Source organism: Talpa occidentalis, unplaced genomic scaffold, assembly GCF_014898055.3.
Source record: "Talpa occidentalis isolate TD23 unplaced genomic scaffold, MPIMG_talOcc4v2.1 talOcc4.13, whole genome shotgun sequence".
In the NCBI taxonomy this organism is placed as follows: domain Eukaryota; kingdom Metazoa; phylum Chordata; class Mammalia; order Eulipotyphla; family Talpidae; genus Talpa; species Talpa occidentalis.
In genome coordinates this window covers 16,055,166-16,075,086 of record NW_023601322.1, presented here as the reverse complement: position 1 = coordinate 16,075,086, position 19,921 = coordinate 16,055,166, and the positions used below count along the sequence as shown (strand labels likewise).

At 37.7% G+C, this 19,921-nt stretch overlaps 1 protein-coding gene across 2 annotated transcripts in view; it reads left to right on the top strand.

Annotated features, from left to right (window-relative positions):
- Nucleotides 1-19,921, top strand: part of DCC (DCC netrin 1 receptor) — a 1,038,093-nt gene that overhangs the window by 369,711 nt on the left and 648,461 nt on the right. For both annotated transcript variants that reach the window (XM_054694039.1, XM_054694040.1), the window contains exon 2: nt 2,257-2,577. In XM_054694039.1, coding sequence (XP_054550014.1) covers nt 2,257-2,577 — 321 coding nt within the window. The remainder of the gene's footprint in view (nt 1-2,256; nt 2,578-19,921) is intronic.

The window sequence follows — 19,921 nt, the reverse complement described above, 5'->3', positions numbered from 1 at the left end:
CAGGATGTATCTTTCGGGGTCTTTATGGTATCATCTGTGGTAGATTTTAATGCTCACTCCTACTTTACAATTTACTTTAATGAACAAAGTTCCAGCTTCTTACATTTACTCTAAAACTTAGTTGAATGTAAAGTGAGTATGTGAGAATGAATGATACTGTTCATCAGGCACAGTTCAAGAGAAAAGAGAAAAGTAACCAATTCCAAATGTAAGAATTAGAAAAATAGGGGGTGGTCTATAAAATCATGGATCACAATGAGAAGCTGTTTAGCTTATTTTCACTGAAAAGTGGCATGTAAAAAATTAGGAATAATTCTGTCCTTTGGAGGTAGTTGTAATAAGTCTTTATGAGAATATTAATTATAAGCAATTTTGATGCCTGCCTTTTAAATGATAGAAAACTGGAAAATTTTCACAAAGTACAATAAAAATTATTCCTATTACAAAAAAATTAAGAAAGTTAATAAAGTTGGTTTGTTTTTCTGAGAAAAATAAAGAGGAAAACATAGTGTGGGGGGTAGTTTTATATGTATTTTTTTTTTTTTTATTTTTATTTTTATATAGAGGCATGTTTTTCTTTTCTTTCTTTCCTTCTTTGTTTTTTTTGTTTATACATGCACTGGGTACAGTCAGAAGCGCGGGAGGGTGAGAGAATTCACTAGAGCCAGAGCGGGGAGCAGAGCAGGCAGAAGGACCGAAGCACACTGCTGAGGGGAGCAGCGGGCGGCAGGAGAGGTCTGCACGCCATGTGGGACCCTCCTCCGGTGGCCGGGGAGCAGCCGGGGATCGAACCGGCGCCGCAGAGGCTGCGGGCAGCTTCGCAACCCAGCGCTCAACCGCTGCGCCACCGGGGAGGCCCTGGGGGTAGTTTTAAAGAAATTAAGTGTTGCTTCAAGAGAATGAAAGGCTCAGGCCTCCCCTGGTGGTGCAGCAGTTGAGCGCTGGGCTGTGAAACTGCCTTCAGCCTCTGCAGTGCCAGTTCAATCCCCGGCCACCAGCGAGGGTTTCACATGTTGCGGCAGATCTCTCCTGCCATGCCCGCTGCTCTCCTCAGCGGTGTATTTTGCCAGTCTGCCTGTTCTGCTCCCCGCTCTGGCTCTGGTGAATTCTCTCACCTTACTGAGCTTCTGACTGTGCCCAGTGCTTGTATAAATAAATAAATCTTAAAAAGAGAGAGAGAGAGAGAATTAAGGGCTCTCACAAAGAAATGCCCATCTTCTATGCATTTTTTTTACAAGGTGATTCAGGAGAAAATGGAATTACATGGTAACAAGAAAATTCAGTTAGACTCTAAGAAGATCAAATATTGAAAACAAGATGCCAGGGGACTTTGCAGAATCTCTAGCCCCAGAGATCATTAAAAATGGAATTGAAAGTAATTTGACTTGAATGATTTAGGTAAATACCTGTCTGAGCAAAGGTGAACCCAATGACCTCTGGAGACCTCTTCAAAGTTTTTGATTCAACAGCCAAACATTCTACCAGCCTCAAAAAGAATATACTTTAGCTAATTATACTTGACTCATCCCCTCAGGATTCTTAAATGACTTTCTGTTCCTCCTGTTGATTTCTTCTGTTCATTTATGTTTATGGAGGAAAATACAACTATAATATTCACATAGAGTCCCTGGCTCATGAACAACATTTGGGTGGAAATTAAGACACATCAGGGAATTGTGATTTTAAGTAGAAACTTTACTGACTTGCTTTTGCAATGGGATTTTTCACCTACTTTATAAAACCCAATTGAGCTTTGTTCTAAATAAATTTTCCTTCTCTGTTCTTGGTTGACTTTTGTTGTTGTTCATGAAACACTGCCTATTTTTAAAAATTTTAATGGATACTATAATCAGAATGCAAAGATAGAAATAGTCTCTCAAATCTTAGGTACTCCGCTATGAACCATTGCTACTTTAAAATATCTAGTTTGTTTTTTTTTTTTTTAATATTAGTTTTTTCCTCTAAATTTCAAGTATTCATTGATATGTGATAATGACTGTGACTATATATAAAAGTTACTATATGACTAGAAATAATGACTATATTTGTATGATTTCTTAATTTATCATAGTATTGCTTTAGGTTAATTGTTTCATTAATTATGCTTTTTTACTTCTTTTACGCAATATACTTCATTTTAAGTTTCTTTGACTCTTGAATATTTATCAAAGCCCCAGTTCTTTTGAAAAAGGCAGGGAATTTCCACTCTGAGACTTATTTGACTAAGTGACGATGTTTCCTTTGTCCCTTTTCTAGGTTTCCAGATTAAGGCTTTCACATCACTGCACTTCCTGTCAGAACCTTCTGATGCTGTCACCATGCGTGGAGGAAACGTCCTCCTGAACTGCTCCGCTGAGTCTGACCGAGGAATCCCAGTCATCACGTGGAAAAAAGATGGCATCCACTTAGCCTTGGGGATGGATGAAAGGAAGCAGCAACTTCCAAATGGATCTCTGCTGATACAGAACATACTTCACTCCAGGCACCATAAGCCAGATGAGGGACTTTACCAATGTGAGGCATCTTTAGGAGATTCCGGGTCCATTATTAGTCGGACAGCAAAAGTTGCAGTGGCAGGTAAGTCCATATTCTGCTTTCTTCTCTTCTCCATTTCCTCTTGCTCCTTTGTGAGGATAAGGAAATAATGTTTACAGAATATAAATGTATAAGAATATACATTTTTTAAGAAAAATGAATCTATCTCTATCTATATGTATATATAAAATATATGTTTATCCCTTCATGGTTTAATTGACTTTTCTCCTAAAATGAGCGTGGGAAGTAACAGAAGGATCTCAACAATTAAACAGAATGATGAGGTTTTTAAAACTAAGTCTAGCTTAAGTTGATCTACTGTTTATGTCTAAGGAAGGACTATCCATTTCTTACCACGGATGGTAAGAAATAATTGGAAAATAATTTCCAAATTAATTCCATTTTTAGCTTAATAATGCTGTCATTTTGTATATATATATATATATTTTTTTTTTACTTCATAACAGTAAATTTTATTTTAGTTGTAATGATTTGACCTACAACATCGAGGTGTCCAAATGCTTTCAAATGTTTTCATTAGTGCTTCTAAAAATCTTAATTTTTGGTAATGTGCTGGTTTTAATAATTGAACAGTAAGATAAACAATTTATTGTTATCTGGATATTTTAAAGCAGTGTAGACCCTGAAAAAACAGTGTTTTTGAATATTTGTGGTATCTGTTGATATTGCTATTTCTGCTCCACTTATTTTGGGTAAAGAGGAATTCCATAATTATTTATTTTGGGTCCAACAGTGTTAAATAAGCCTGAGGGAGAAGAATCAAATTCTTCTCTATAATGATTGTCTAAGGATTGAACTTTGGGGTGTGTGTGTGTGCATGCGCGCACGTGTGCATGTGCGTGCGTGCATCCGTGCATGTGTGTGAGCGTGTGTAATTTTGATCTGGGACACTAAACAAGGCAAATGGATCCAACCTAAAATAAATTTACACCTTCAAATACATGTTGCAGAGCTGCTTTCAAACTTAACCTTTAGGTCTGAGAAAAAACCAAGAGCCTATATTTAATTGCTTCAAATGTGTTTCCAAAGTCTCATTCAGTCTATATCTTGGAAGTGTGATGAGACTGAGGACTCATTTTCTAGGACAACAGGGAGGGGCAACCTTTCATTTTCTAATGAAAGTGCAACAAAGTTGAAAAAGCGGTGGTTTTATCAGGTGGTGGTGTCAGAAGATTTCATAGATGTGCAATAAGATTAGTGTCATGCCACTCTTGGGGCGTCTTTTTCCTCAAAGGATTCTCTTAATCATTTAGACCATAATGTATTGTAAACAATGTAATGTCCTTGTGAGCTATGTTTTCACCTGGAGGTACAGTGACCATCCATCCTGGTTTAACCTAGACTTGCCTTATTGTAGCACCAGAAAGTCCTTATTCTTAGAAGCCACTCCATTCCACCCCTGGGAGGGTTAATCACCCCACCGCCCCGCCCACCACTAGTATTGCCCCACTGCAGCACAGATGCAGAACGTTCCCTTTACTCTGGAGACACATGAGGTGGCATCTTGATCATGAAACAAGGCTAGAAGCCTCCAGGACCTTTGAGTGATGGGTGTCTGGAATTTGATTGATGAACATAAAGTGTTCTATGAGAACTGAAAGTCTCTATGTCAATTTTGATTGATTAAAAGGAACAAAGGGAACTGGGCTGAGGTAAAAGCTGTTTTTCTGGAATGTTCCATATGGAGTAGAAAGGGTGCATTTTTATTTATTTATTTTTTTCTCATTAGAGAATTCCTGGACTCTCGACTCCACCCATCTGTCACTCACAGTACCAATTTGAATGAATTTGGCTAACTTTTTGATGCCCTGTTCCAAAAGACCGATGTATGTGTGCTGTTAATGAAAATGGCCTGGTCCGTTGTGACTTCAGTTTTCCTGCCATCTAGATTCACTTTTGCCTGTTCTGTTTTTAGTGGTGAAATGAAGAATGATTCCTTTCCTGTGAGATATTAAAATAAAGTGGCTTCGACTTTCATATTCTGTACAAGGATAGACTGGCAGATTCAGTCACTGAGTTACAATCTAATATTAGATTGTATCATTTCAAGGCAATAAGGCTGTTCACAGCATTTTAAACACTTACCATGCCGTTTGGCAACACAGCATACATCAATGTTATGTCTGCTGAGGTTAAGATTGCCAAACCGCTGGAATACACGAGGGGCATATATCTTCCTTGTAATAAAGACCATGGGCCTGATTTAATCTCATTTTTAAAGCATTAGCAGTCAATAAAGCAGTCACCACTAAAAGGTAACAGTCAGCTTTTCTTGGGCAAAAAAAAAAAAATCTGTTCTTGGGGTCCAGGTGCCATGCAGAGCCCATTTAAAATAATGTGCCTCTTCCATTTTTGATTTCTCAAAGTGTCTTTTGATAAAAAATGTGGCCAGTGAAATCTGTCTTTAATCAGTAAATACCTATGTAATGGTCTTGCCATGCACTGTTCACATCCTGTTTTCTAGGGACTTCTCAAGTGCTCTTTAAACCCTTAGAGCACACTTAAGTGGAGAAGGACAGAGTAGGAAAGACAAAGAATGACCCTCCCATTCAACAACTTGTTAAAAGTCTCAGTGTAACAGGTGCTATTGGCATTCCTGATGGTTGCGAGTTTGGTGGATAAGAATTGCCTGGGCTCCTAAGTGTCCATTTCAAAGCAACCTGGCCAGTACTGGCTGAAATGTGGGGGTTTGGTTTGCATCTGATTAGTGCTAATCTAAAATAGTACAGTATTTCCCTGTATATACCTTTATCTAGCCTCTCTTAAAGACAGAAATAGAGTCGAACATTTTTTTTTTTTTTTTTGTGGGACCCTTGCCTGCGACGGGGTGGGGAAACGAACCGGCACTGCAGAGGCTGCGGGCAGCCTCGCAGCCCAGCGCTCAACCGCTGTGCCACCAGGGGAGGCCCTAGAGTCCAACTTATAATGGTTCACCTACCACCCTCTCCATTCTATAGAAGCAAATCATCAGGTATATTTAGTAGTTGTTCATAGACTTTTGTTTTACTAGTGAAGACGCAGCGATTTATGCCATACATGGAAAGTTTTAAGTCATTGTTCCCTTCTGCCTCCTCCATTCCTTTTTCTCCTTATTTTTAATTTTTTAAATTTTTTTTACATTGTTGTTCATTTTTAAAAAATATTTGCTTCCCCCCACCCCCTCAGGTGTCATCCCTAAGGAATTTCCTCCCCCAGTGCACCTGTGCGCCATCATCTTAGTCCCCTGTGCTCCTCCCTCCCTCCCTCCTCCTCCCCTGCAGGATGTCTCTGATTTATAATTGTCTGTTTTTGCTTTGTTGTGTTTTGTACTGTTACTATTTTTTTCACACCGATGTCTTGTTTGGTTCCCCTATATTCCTGCTGTAAGTGAAACCATCCAGTATTTTTCTTTTTCCTTCTGGCTTATTTCACTGAGCATAATTTCTTCTAGCTCCACCCACGTTGCTGCAAATGGCATGAGTTTATCTTTGTGATTGCTGAATGATATTCCATTGTGTATATATGCCACATCTTCTTGATCCAATCATCTATCTTTGGGCATTTGGGTTGTTTCCAGGTTTTACGTATTGTAAATAGTGCTGCAATAAACATAGGGGAACAGGTGTTCTTTTGAATCACTGTTTTTGTGTCCTTAGGGTAGATCCCAAGGAGTGGAATTGCTGGATCATATGGTAGCTCCATTTTTAGTAGACTGAGGAAATTCCAGACAGCTTTCCACAGTGGTTGGACCAGTTTGCACTCCCACCAGCAATTTAGGAGAGTTCCTTTTTCATCACATCCTTGCCAACATTTGTTGTAACTAGTTTTTTAAATATGTGCCATTCTTACTGGTGTAAGGTGGTATCTCAGTGTGGTTTTGATTTGCATTTCCCTTATTATCAGGGATGTTGAACATTTTTTCATATGCTTGTTGGCCATTTGCATTTCCTCTTTGGAGAAATGTCTTTTAAGTTAGCTATACTATAAAGCCATAATAATTAAAACAGTTTGGTATTGGAACAAAAACAGACACAGACCAATGGAACTGAATAGAGAGCCCAGAAGTATAGCCACACTTATATGGACAACTAATTTTTGACAAAGGAGCAAATAGAACCAGGACAGTTTGTTCAATAAATGGTGCTGAGAAAACTGGACCAACATATCCAAAAAATGAAACTAGACTACTCTCTCCATGCACAAAAATCAACTCAAAATGGATAAAAGACCTGGACATAAGACCTGAAACCATAAAATATATAGAAGAAAATATAGGTAAAATACTACAAAGCATACATCTCAGTAACATCTTTAAAGACTCATCACCCAAAGCAAAGAAAGTCAAGAAAAAGATAAACACCTGGGATGACATCAAACTAAAAAGCTTCTGTACAGCAAGAGACATTAACCAAAGCAGAGAGACAACCCACCGACTGGGAAAAATTTTTTTCACTCCATGCAACTGATAAGGGACTGATCACAAAGATACAAAGAACTCAGACGTGCCTCAATAAAAACAAGGGAAACAATACTGTCAAGAAATGGGCAGAAGAACTTTTTCTCCTTTTTTATTGAACTTGATAGTACTAGTTAAACTTACCTGCTTGTGTGCCTTTGTAAACATACCTTTGATGGACTGAATTGGAATGATTTCCTTAATATTTCAGTAGTCTACACATTAACTATTGAGGACTTACAAATTAGAACATGGATAACAGTGAAATAGTCATATGCTACTTAAAAAAGAAAAACATGTGCCAGTTCCTCATTTCTTCATAACCCATAGCATCAAGGTGAGCTCACATTTGACCAAACACATCTCCATCCTCCAGACATTGCCAGCTCTTTGAACTTCTAGTTTCTCTTCTATAAAATAAATATAAAGGTAACTTACTTCCTAAGGTTATGAAGACTTATAAATAGAATCTAGTCCTATAAAACCTTCTAAGGCAGAGAACAATTTCCCTACTACCTTTTGGTTGATTAATCATATTAATATCAGACTGATTGGTAAGAGAAATGTCAAAATTAACTTCAACTGTACAGAGGAGACTCTACACAGATATAGAATCTAAAGCCAGTGGGGCGCACTGAGGGTATCCATTCTGAGCTTTTGGAATGGGGCAGGGGCCTGGAACTTCAAGGAGAGAGATGAGAGGGACTCATCTGATGAGGAGAGAGGGATTAAGAAAAACACCAGATATTCTGTACTTAGATGTCTACCCTGTCATATGGGTAGGTTTTTCCCCTTAGAAAGATTATTTCTGGTAAAAATCTTAATTGTGAGTATTAGGATTTTTCATTTTTCTGGGTCATTAAGGAAATGGTAAAATTGTGTCATGAGCTTGCATGACCTCAAATGATCTCAAATTAATCCACATGCCAAAGTGACATGTGCTAGGAAAGCTTGTTCTGAACTTCTTGGAGAAGGCTCTCATTCATTATTAAAGCCATGCTGTTTTTTCTTTTCATTAGTTAAAAGCCAACTTGCTATATTTTTTTCTTTTCATAACAGTTTGCTCTTTGCAAAATATGTTCATATGTATTGCCTCATAATTCTCAAAAATGTCCTGTGATTAGATATCCACACTGACACATCAAGAACAAAGTGAAAGAAACAGTGACTTTCTACAGAGACCAGAACTCACAACTGTGAGTTCTTACGGTGGCCTCCTACCTAGTCTATTTATTCATCACTTTGCCTCTCAATTTAAGGACTAGATTTAGTGACCATGTGAACAGTTAGTTTCCCACCCAGTTAGTTGTTTATTTTTAATCAATAAAATTCTCCAATATATGCAAGAAGGGAAAATTGGTAATAATAACACTATTGTAATTTGATTTTGTTTATTCTTAGTTCCTTGAGAATATCAACTCTATGGGAAAACTATGATTTAGATGTTTTCTTCTAACATGAAAAGATTTTTGCCATCATTACCTTTACATTAAATAATGACACATGATAAATCTCTCCTGAAATATAGAGAGTATGTAATTTTTAAAATAAATTTATAAATAGCCCTTTTAGAGGAAGGGTTTTAGTTATCTTTTATCTTTGTAAGTGGCTTTATAATTCAGGCCAAGTTTGCATTTTTTTTTGTTTGTTTCTTGAAAATCAAGAAAATAAAAGGCCAACTAAATTGCATTTACTTGAGTTGTTATTTCATTCAGGAACACATTTTTTTTCTTCCTTATTACAATAGATGTTTCAAGATGCAAATTGTCGCACTCTGCTTTTAAATAACACAGGCATTATAATTAAAATTCCCCTGTGTTTAAAAAAAAATAATTAGTTACTTGAGGAGTTGTTTCAATGGATTTCCCTCCAGAATGCCTCCCATTTAAATGAGTTATGAAATAATTAGTGAAAGCATATTATGGTGAGAGAAGCTAGAATTGCCTCAGCAGAATGGAACATTTTGTGAAATGATAACCTGACCTTTACGTTTTTACTTAAAAGGAAACAGAAAAAGGAGCTTGTCTTAAGAGAAGGGAGAATAAACTACATCGCCTCGGGTCACTCAAATGTTATATAAAGGAAACAGCAAGAAAAATGCTCATATTCCTTTTCTCTACAGGAACAAATATAAGAATCTTGCCTAGAAGGTCAAGTTCATCCAGTGAAGCAGCTTGGAAAATGTATCCCAGGGCCCTTGAATACTCTCAAAATTCTATTTTGGAAAGATTCAGTTACAGAGCAAAGATTTTTATTTTAAACCAATGGGGATATTGTTTATTTTCAAATGACAAACAGGAAAATAAATTGTTCTGACTCCATAATTCTTAATGATCTTAATTATCTCCATTTAGCTAAATGCTCCTTTTGTTTTGTGCCATAAGCATGGGAGAGAAAGAAAATATAAGATATGTGATATTACAAGTAATTGTTGTATGTATGCTAATCTTATAATTTTCTTGTCAAATAAAGCTGGAATAATCACCAATATTGCCCCAAAGCCTACTTACCCGCCTACTCCCACACCCTAAACTTAAATAACAGGAGGTTTTTTAGTTGCCTCCTCCTTAGATCAATTAATTCTGCAATAAAATTAAAACAGAAATAATATTCCTGAAAATATGTAGAGTGGAACGATATCATCTAGATTATAAAAATTATAAAGGAGAACTTGACAGGGCTTTTAATAGTAAAACATCAACAAAATAACAAAAAAATCTTCCAACCTTTCATTTCCTTTTCTTTGTTATAAGTTCTAATTCATGTAACAATGGAAATAGCTAATTAGGCATCCTAAAAAAGTCAGTGTCTTCAGAGTACATGTTCTTTATCCAACCCTTAAGCTAGGTACAGTGTGATTTTTGCTGGTATTGTAATAAAAATGAAGGAGTGCTATTTAAAATAAGTCAGTCATGGGAACCAAAAACTCTTTTCTGTTCTAGAAGGCCCCTTTAGAATAACAAAACTTGACTTTTTTTTTATAAACATCAGTCTTAAATCATAATAAGTAGGTAGATCAGGTGGCATAATTGTAAATCCCTGGTGAAATTGTGGCCCATAATAAATTTTGTAAGGCATTTTTATTTAAATTTGACATTATATGGAGAAATAGTCATATTAGACATAAAGTTCTTCTACAAAGCAGAATAAAAAAAGTAGGGAAACATTCAGACTTAGAAATTCTATAAAGTAAGTTAGAAAAAATCATGTAAATTCTCAGTGTTTATAGTCCATAAATCATTTTAAACGTTTCCTGTCTGGATCACTATATAAAGATTAAAATACTTAATACCATTATTGAAAATAGTTACTCTAATCACTTTAAGATGTTAATGGTTTTCAATCGTCCAGTTTTATGTTTATGATCTTTAAGTGTTCTACAGTAAGTAGTCTATTCCTTTGGTCATTTCTACCATAATTATTAAATATGTCTATTATTTGGTAGAAGTAAGAATTAGAATAAATCAGAGAGCTGATTGCTAGTCGCTCAGTACACATATGTATACATTAAGGAGCCACATATTCTTCAGGTACCAAATAACTTGTTTTGAACCTTGAATAGTGAATTTAGCATAAGAAATAATAAGACAGAGTGCCAAGTATTTTTGATAGTAAATAAATAATCAGGTTGGTTTCAAACATCTATTTTTTCATTTCATAATATACTGGGGAAGTACATGCATATATATCTTATATAACATGACATAGCATAGCATCACATACCATAAATAGTCAAAGTTGCCATTTCCAGGGCCATAACTAAAATTTCTTTGGAGGCTTTGTACTAAAAGACAAAGTCTATTGCTTTTGCCCCAGAGACCAGAGTGTTTTCTATTGAAAAGCAGATTTGAAAATCTCCACAGTTTTGGAGAGAGTGGATCTTTTGTTCATGGTTCCTTTCCTGGAGGCTGTTTCTAAATGCCACTCAGATATGGAGGTATCTAATATAACTGGACAATACAGAGCGAGGGGGCCCTAATTTCTAGAGGACAGTGAAGCCCCAAGTTCTATGGTTGATGTTGGTATAGGTGGGAAATGAATATGTATCAGAATCTGTATACTATTGTTTACATTATTTCCCAGTATGATCTAGAAACAACTGATTTTACATCATTTATAGCTCAGGTCACCAGAGGTAAATAACAAATAGCCATACGTAAATACAGAAAACACACACACACACACATCTTTCCACTTAGATGGCTCTTCCTATATCAACTGCTATCTTAATCAGTGAACACCATAGTCATAAAAATTATTTTTGATTTATAACCCATTACTTAGGATCTATTATATACATTATTAAAAATTGTATTTTACAATGGAATACTTCAAAGAAGTACAGCGAACATTGCTGAAATTTACATGATACACAAAAGACCTCAAATAGCTGGAGTGAGTCTGACAAAAATGAAGAATGGAAGTCATACTCCTAGGCTCAAGCTATACTACAAAACTATAGAAATTAAAACAGTATGATGTTGGACTAAAAATAGATACACGGGGCCTCCTAGTGGTGCAGGGGTTGAGATACAACCTATGAAGTAATCTGCAACCTCTGCAGCATGAGTTTGATTCCCGGCCAGCTAGGGAGCAACCTACATGGCACAGCAGACATCTTCTGCCTCACCTGCTGCTCCCCTCAGCAGTGTACTTCAATCTGCCTGTTCTGTTCCCCACTCTGTCTCTGGTGAATCCTCTGACACCCACACCTCTGGCCTGTACCCCAGCTCTTGTATGCATGAATAAATAAATCTTTAAAAAATAGACATGCAGATTAATGAAATAGAATTGAGATACCAGAAAGAAACTCACACTTATTTGGATAGTTATTTATTTACAAAGAAGTCGAGAGTTTACAATGGAGAAAGGAAAGTCCCTTCAACAAATGGTGTTGGGAAAACTGAATAGCCACATGCTAAAGAATGAAAATAGACCACTATCTTATACATCATACCAACAGTAATGGATCAAAATGGATTAAAAAGGTGGATAGAAGACCTGAAACTGTAACATATATGGAATGAAACATGGCACACTCTCTGATATTGGTTTTATTCATGTCTTTGGGGACTACAGTGACAAGGAAAACAAAACCAAAAAATAAACAAATGGGACTATATTATATTAAACACTTCTACATAGCAAAGCAAATAATCATTAAAATGAAATGGAAAAGATATTGCCATATCATATATCTGACAAAGAAATACTACCCAATATCAACAAAGAACTAAAACAATTCAACACAAAACAAATAACTTAAACATTGGGCAGAAGATCTAAAAAGACACTTCTTAAAAGAAGACATATAGTTGACCAAATAAGTAATGTTCATCATCAGTTATCATCAGTGTAATGCAAATCAAAATCACAATGAGATGCCTCCTCAGGCTTGTGGAATGTCCAATATCAAAAAGACAAGAAACTTCAAGTATTGGTGAGGTGTGGAGAAAATGGAACCCTCAGACTGTTAGTGGGGATATGAAGTACTCAAGGCCTCATGGAAAACAATACAGAGCTTTCTTAAAATATTAAAAAATAGGTCTTCTATATGATCCATCAATTCCACTCCTAGATAGGAAAACAGTAATATTCAAAGGGATAGATGCACGTCTATGTTCACTGCAGCACTATTTATAATAGCCAAGTCGTAGAAACAAGCTAAATACTCAGTGACAGATGAGTAGGTTAAGAGGAGAAGGCATGAGCTCTCCTGCCCACATGTGACTATGCAGGTGCCTCTGTTTTTCTTTCTTTCTTCTAATAAACCTGTCCTTTAGACAAAACAACAAAACAAGAAGATAGGGAATATGCATCGCTACAGTGGAATGCTACTCAGTGAAAAAAATCACAAAATCTTGCCACTTGCAACAACATGGATGGAAGGAACTGGAGGACATTATGCTAAGTAAAATAAATCAGAAGGAGAAAGATAAATACCAGATGATTTCACTCAGGTGGGATATAGAAGGGGAAAAACAAAGAAGCAGACAGAACTCAATTAGAGCAAACTTTTGGTATCATGGTACTGAGGTTACCAGAGGGTGAGGAGGGCAAGTAAAGGAAGAAGGAGCCCAATGGACTATGGTGGAGTGTTATGGGTGCTTTGGTGGTGGGTGTTGTTGAACATCTGAAGAGGTAAGTACCTATAACCGTAAATCATACACAGTGTTGTAAAGCATCACCTCAAAGCTAATGCAATTAAGAAACTTGTATTTTAGAAAGCAAAATCATTTTTAGTATAGCCCAAAACGTTACCCTCCTTAAAAGGACTGTTGATAAGGTATCATGTGCTGAGATTTACCTGGAGCATCTCACCAAGTAGGAGTCTATTTTTAAAAGTGTGTTAAAGATTGATAAAGCCTATGTAGATAGCGTCGACATTAAGTTCCAGTGTTGGATGATTCTATTAAGTTGGATTTCTTTGGTTCCTCTTGCAACGAGAATTCATCTCCAAAGACTGGAACCTAACATAAAAAATAATTAGTATTTATAGCTTCAAGCACTGCTTCCAGGGGCATCCTTTGGGTCCCCAGGACGCTGTGCACTTCATGAGCATACATCATGACTATTTCTCTAAGGTTATTTCCTGTTGACTCTCAGCCCAGGAGGACTCTAGGTTTGGAGAGAACAGTTGTAGATAAAGTAAATGTCTCCTGTAACCCCCACCCTTCTCCCTCCAAACACATACACAAATACTGGGATTTGCTTTTTGCTTTTATTAAGAAAGAGTTTACATACCATAATTTTTACTCTTGGAGAAGCATGCAGTTTACTCATTATTGATATATTCATAAAGTTCTTGCAACCCTCACTACTTTCTAACTCTTAAACATTTGTATCAATGCCATTTTCCACTCTCTTCAATCCCTGGCAGCCAGTAATCTAATTTCTATCTTATTTGTTTTTTTTTTAAACATTGATAAAACTACCTGATTGTCCTGTAAATATTCTGTAGCTTGATTTTTCACTTAAAGATATATAATACAGGCAGTTTTTATAGTTGTTATTACAAATCAATCATATATCTTAAAACTCCTGCTTAATATTTTCATGGTTTACCATTTGTATATTGATACATATTTCATTTGCTTATACATTTTTACTTTTGTTAATAATGGCATAATGCATATTCATGTATTTAGTGGCTACTCTTCATACATATCACTGACAAGTTCTCTAATATACATACTTATCAAGGTAATTGTTGAGTAAAAGGGTATCAGCATTTTAATAGCTACTGGAAAATTCAAGGACATTTTGTTAGCAGGGACTTAAGCTGCATGTTGCCAGCATCTGTTTCACTGCCATTGACTGAATCAATAGAGCTGCCTTCTCCTTAACTTGTAAATATCACTGAAATGTATTGCTTACTCCAGTCCGAGTGATGACTGCCACTACTCATGAACAGACATAAGTTTTTGCCTTGCTTAAAGAAAATAATTTTTTCTGCAGCAACTGAGGAATGTATCTCTATGTCAGATGGGGGGCTCATTCTGGTAGCCTAAAGATTGTTCAGAGTCTGGAGCCTCCCTGGTGGTGCAGCAGTTGAGCGGTAGGTTGCGAAGCTGCCCACAGCCTCTGCAGCTCTGGTTCGATCCCTGGCCGCTGGGCGAGGGTCCTACATGGCACACAGACCTCTCCTGCCGCCCGCTGCTCCCCTCAGCAGTGTACTTCGTCAGTCTGCCTTGTTCTGTTCCCCGCTCTGGCTCTGGTGAAATCTCTCACTCTCCCGCACTTCTGACTGTACCCAATGCTTGTGTAAATAAATAAGTAAATCTTAAAAAAAAAAAAAAAGACTGTTCAGAGTCTGCCCCTCTCTGTAACCCTAAGCCCCATCTATAACTCTATCCGCATTCAGCCCTCCAGTTTTTATGATAGTTTCCTAAACAAACATATTTTGGTATTCATTATTTTACACATTTTATTCTGTATGCCTCACTTTCTCAACCATCATGCTAACACTTACATTTATTTTAATAAGATTCAGTAGACTTATTTGTGCAGCCCAACATTAAGAACATTTAACTGCCCCTCTAGGCTAGGAGAGGCCCCATCTTCTTTGTGCTCACAGCACCTGTGCATCCCCCTTCATATGCTTTTAACAACACACACACACACACACACACACATACACACACAAACACACACACTTTTCCACTAGTGAGGAACTTCATGAGGACATAAATTATGTATTATCTCCCTCACTTCCTTAGGTGGGCAGCCTCTAGAACCTGGCTAGCCTCTAGAACCATACCAGGTGCTTAAGAGCAGAGGCTTCAGAGCCAGCCAGCCAGGATTTAGAATTTTATCTCTAGCATTTACCATTTACCTTTTCTATAAACATAGACAATCCATGGAAATGTTCTGGCTTTTACTTTCTCATCTGTCAAATGGGCCTCCTTATAAAGTTGCCATGAAGATGACCAAGTAATTCTATACATCATAAGGGCTCAATAAATGAAGTTTTATCTAAAGTAGAGAATTGGGGTAACTATTGAAGATTCCCTAAGTACCCTGTGGCTATTGAGGAAGAGAAGCTTCTTGAGGAAGCGCCTTATTCCCGTGCAGGGTCACATATGTACATGCCTGCAAGCCCTGTGACTCTCCGGGCTGTTTCCCTCCTGAGTCTCACCTTTCCCCATCTGGAGAGGCCCTGTGCAAAAATATAAGGTTACATGTGCCTCTTTAGAAACTCTTAGCACCGGTACTGTGGGGATTAATACCCATGCCTGAAGTAATCAGGTTTAATAAAATAATGACTGCACTGGGAGGTAATTGGCTAACAGTAAAGTTGGTTTTTTTTTTTTTTTTTTTTTTTTTTTTTTAAGATTCATGTATGTATTCACACAAGAGCTGGGGTACAGGCCAGAGATGTGGGGGGTGAGAGGATTCACCAGAGACAGAGTGGGGAACAGAACAGGCAGACAACTGAAATACACTGCTGAGGGGAGTAGTGGGTGAGACAGGAGAGGTTTGCTTCGCCATGTGGTTTGCTCCCTGGCCTGCTGGGGATCTTGTGCTGCAGAGGCTGTGGATAGCTTCATAGTGTGGTGCTTAACCCCTCGCGCCACCAGGGAGGCCCCAAGGTTTTGATTATATGCTTTGATAATTTTGAAATACAACCTCTCATAACTCTCATTTAGCACAAGTCTGAAGTTTAGTTGGTCATGGCTGCCATGAACTTTCTCTGCACCAGGCAACCTTGGGACTCCTGCGTGTCGGAAGACATCTGAACTGAAAATTAGCTCATCACTCCAGTTAATCTTTAACATTTGAAATTAAAGGTCACTAAAGATATAAATATTCAATATACCATTGGACTTAAGGTTCATGTTAATATGACTTGGGTTAATAGCTATATTTTCATACCAATCTTAATTTTATCTAACTCACTTAAAAAATTATCCCACATTTTATCTTTGTCTGCTTAGCAATGTAGTTCAGAAACACTCTTATTCTATTTTGCATGCAGGTTTAAATTGCCTCCTCCGACACTAGTTATCTTTTCTATGTTTTTCCTACCAGAATTTGTGTAAATATCTAGAGTACAAATGTTTTACATTTAAAACGTCTTTTTGAAAGACTTTTAGAAAATATTTTTTTAAGATTTATTTATTTTTGCATGCAAGAGCTGGGGTACAGGCCAGAGATGCAGGGGGTGAGAGAATTCACCAGAGACAGAGTGGGGAACAGAACAGGCAGACTGACTGAAATACACTGCTGAGGGGAGCAGCAGGTGAGACAGGAGAGGTCTGCTGCGCCATGTGGGCTGCTCCCTGGCCGGCCGGGGATTGAACTCATGCTGCAGAGGCTGTGGATTGCTTCATAGTGTGGTGCTTAACCCCTTGTGCCATATTTTAATGATAGGAATTATTTATGTGGCATATGTAGCTATGTAAATAGTTTTCTGCACTTTCTCCACCAGAATTCTTACAGCTTAACATGTCTTCAGAAAATGTGACTAAGATTACAAGATATTGCTACCCCAATAAGCATTTCAGAGCTTTGGAAAGAAAATGTGAGTGCAAAGCTGAGAATGTGCATCTTCGGCCCCATAATAATGAAAAGGTTGTTTATAAACGAAATAACGCTATGAACAGCATCCCGCTTTGGAGAGGGAAGGCAGTTTGGTGAAGTGAAAGATGTTAAATGTTTTAATTTCTTCTATGCCAGTAAAATCTTGTAAAACAAGGTGACAGATTAAATTTTCTATACTGTAGTGACTCCAAGAGCCTGTCAACATTTTCATTATAAACTCTATTTTCAGAGCTTTATAGCAACTTTAAAAATTCACTCTGGCCTGACATTTGGAGTGCAAGGTCTTACCTGGGGAACATGTGTTTCACATGTTTTAAAAATTATGAGTTTATCTGGTTCTCAGTTTATAATGAGTAACCTTTTCGTACTTTTTCGCTTGACTGCTGTGTCTCAGAAATTGGAGGCAGAAAGATTATAAGTGGTTAGGTTGCCAGCGGGGGGGTGGGGGCTGCAAATGTGGTCCGCATAGGTCAAGGCCGCTGATACTCATTTCTAAGTCTCACTGGTCACTTAGCTCATCAGACAGAAAGGAGAAACAGTCCTCCTATACTGCCCTCGGCATTACATTACAGACTAGACTGCTACCCAAGGAGCGTTCTTCCTAACAGTACTGGTGGTTTTTATGACTTCTTTGTGTGTGTATGTTTTGTTTATGTCATAATTAGCATTCAGCAGGTGTTCAGTCGGTATCATTTGATAATACAGACACTTCTCTTACACTGAGGTGTGTCTACAGTTAAATCTCCTAAAAAAGCTAGGAACTGCCAAACCTCATCCAGAATTTTCTCTAAACCACTAGGGTCTTCTTTATGTCTGCAAAGACATCTGTTTCTATTAGCACTTTTCTCTCAGAAGCATGATATACCTAACCCTGCAAGTGGCTTAGAAATTTCAATGAAAAATGTTAGGCTTGGAAGATGGGATCTTCAAATTAAAAAAAAAAAAAAAGGGAAAGAAAAGAAAGGCCTTTTAAAGGACTTGAAGTACTGCAATTTTAAATCAGGACTTTGATTTTTCAATTTTTCTTTCTTTTCTCTTTCTGTAGTCCCCTGTCCATTGACTCATCTAAACCACAAATCTGGGCAATGCAATTTCTTTCTCTGTCACCCACCACATTCTTATCAAATAATAAGCCACATCCAGTCTTTCTACAAAACTTTTTTTTTTAAAGGTTTATTTATTCATGCATACAAGAACTGGCGTACAGGCCAGATTTGAAGGAGGGTGGGAGGATTCACCAGAGACACAGAGAGGGACAGAACAGGCAGACTGACTGAAATTCACTGCTGAGGGGAGCAGCAGGTGAGACAGGAGAGGTCTGCTGCACCATGTGATAGCTCCCTGGCTGGCTGGGATCAAACCCACACTGCAGAGGCTGCAGACAGCTTCACAGTGCGGCGCTCAACCACTTGCGACACCAGGGAGGCCCTACAAAATTTATTTTTTGAAGATTTTTTTTTTTATTTATACAATTGCTGGGATACAAGCCCGAGGCACAGGAGGGTGAGAGGATTCACCAGAGACAGAGCGGGGAGCAGAACAGGCAGACAGACCGAAAGCACTGTTGAGGGGTGCAGCGGCCGCAACAGGAGAGGTCTGCCGTGCCATGTGGGAATCTCCCTGGCCAGCTGGGAATTGTACCCATGCTGCAGAGGCTGCGGACAGCTTCATAGCGCTGTGCTCAACCCACTGCACCACCGGGGAGGCCCCGAAACTTTTTTTTTTTTAACTAAACTTTATAAGAGCACTTTTCTCTAATCTCTACAATTTTTTTTTTTTCCTTTTCTAGAGCACTTTTAAGTTGAAAGCAAAATAATAAGGCAGAAGAAACAGTGTTCCCATATATCCCATCCCTCGGGTACTTGCACAACCTCCCACATCCAATGTTGGGCTGGTGCATTTGTTAAAATTATTGAGTCCACACTGACCCAACATTGTGCCCCTTGACTTATCTAGGGTCCACTCTTGGTGTTATACCTTCTATGGATATCGACACATGCATAATGAAGTATTGAACCCCTGGCAACCACTGATCTTTTTTTCTCTCCTGATTTTTGCTTTTTCCAAATGCCTTGCAGTTGGAATCATACAGTATGTAGCATTTCAGACTGTCTTCTTCCACTTAATGTGGACACTTAATGTGTCTCTAGTTTTTCCATGAGTGCACATGGCTTAATAGCGTCTTTCTTTTTGGCACTGTATGATATTCCATTGCCTGGATACGCTCATATCCATTTACCCATTCACCTACTGAAGGACATCTTGGTTGATTCTAAGTTTTGGCAATTAGGAATAAAGCTGCTATAAACATCCTTGTACAGGTTTAGTGTGGGGACATGTTTTCAACTCATTTGGGTAAATACCAGGGAATGCAACTGCTAGATTGTTTGGTAAATACACATTTAGTTTTGTAAGAAACTGCCAAACTGTCTTCCGAAGTGGCTGTACCATTTTTATTCCTGTCAGCAATGAATGAGAGTTCCTCTTGCTCCACATTCTCACCAGCATTTGGTGTTGTCAGTGTTTTGGATTTTGGCCATTTAATAGGTGTGTGGTGGTATCTTGTTTTAGTTTGCATTTTCCTAATGACATATGATTGGAGTAATTTTTTTTTTCAAATGCTTATTTGCCATCTGTACTTCTTTTCTGGTGAGGTGTTGGTTTAGCTGTTTTGCCCATGTTATAATCAAGAATTGTTCATTTTCTGATTGTTGAGCTTTAAGAGTAATTTGCAATAGTATTTTATCAGTGATATCTTCTGCAAATAATTTTTCCTACTCTTCATTTATCTTCCAAGTCTTTTGACAGTGTAACAAGTGGGAGTTTTTAATTTTAATGAAGTGCAGCTTATTACTTATTCCTTTGATTGATCATGTCTTCGCCTAA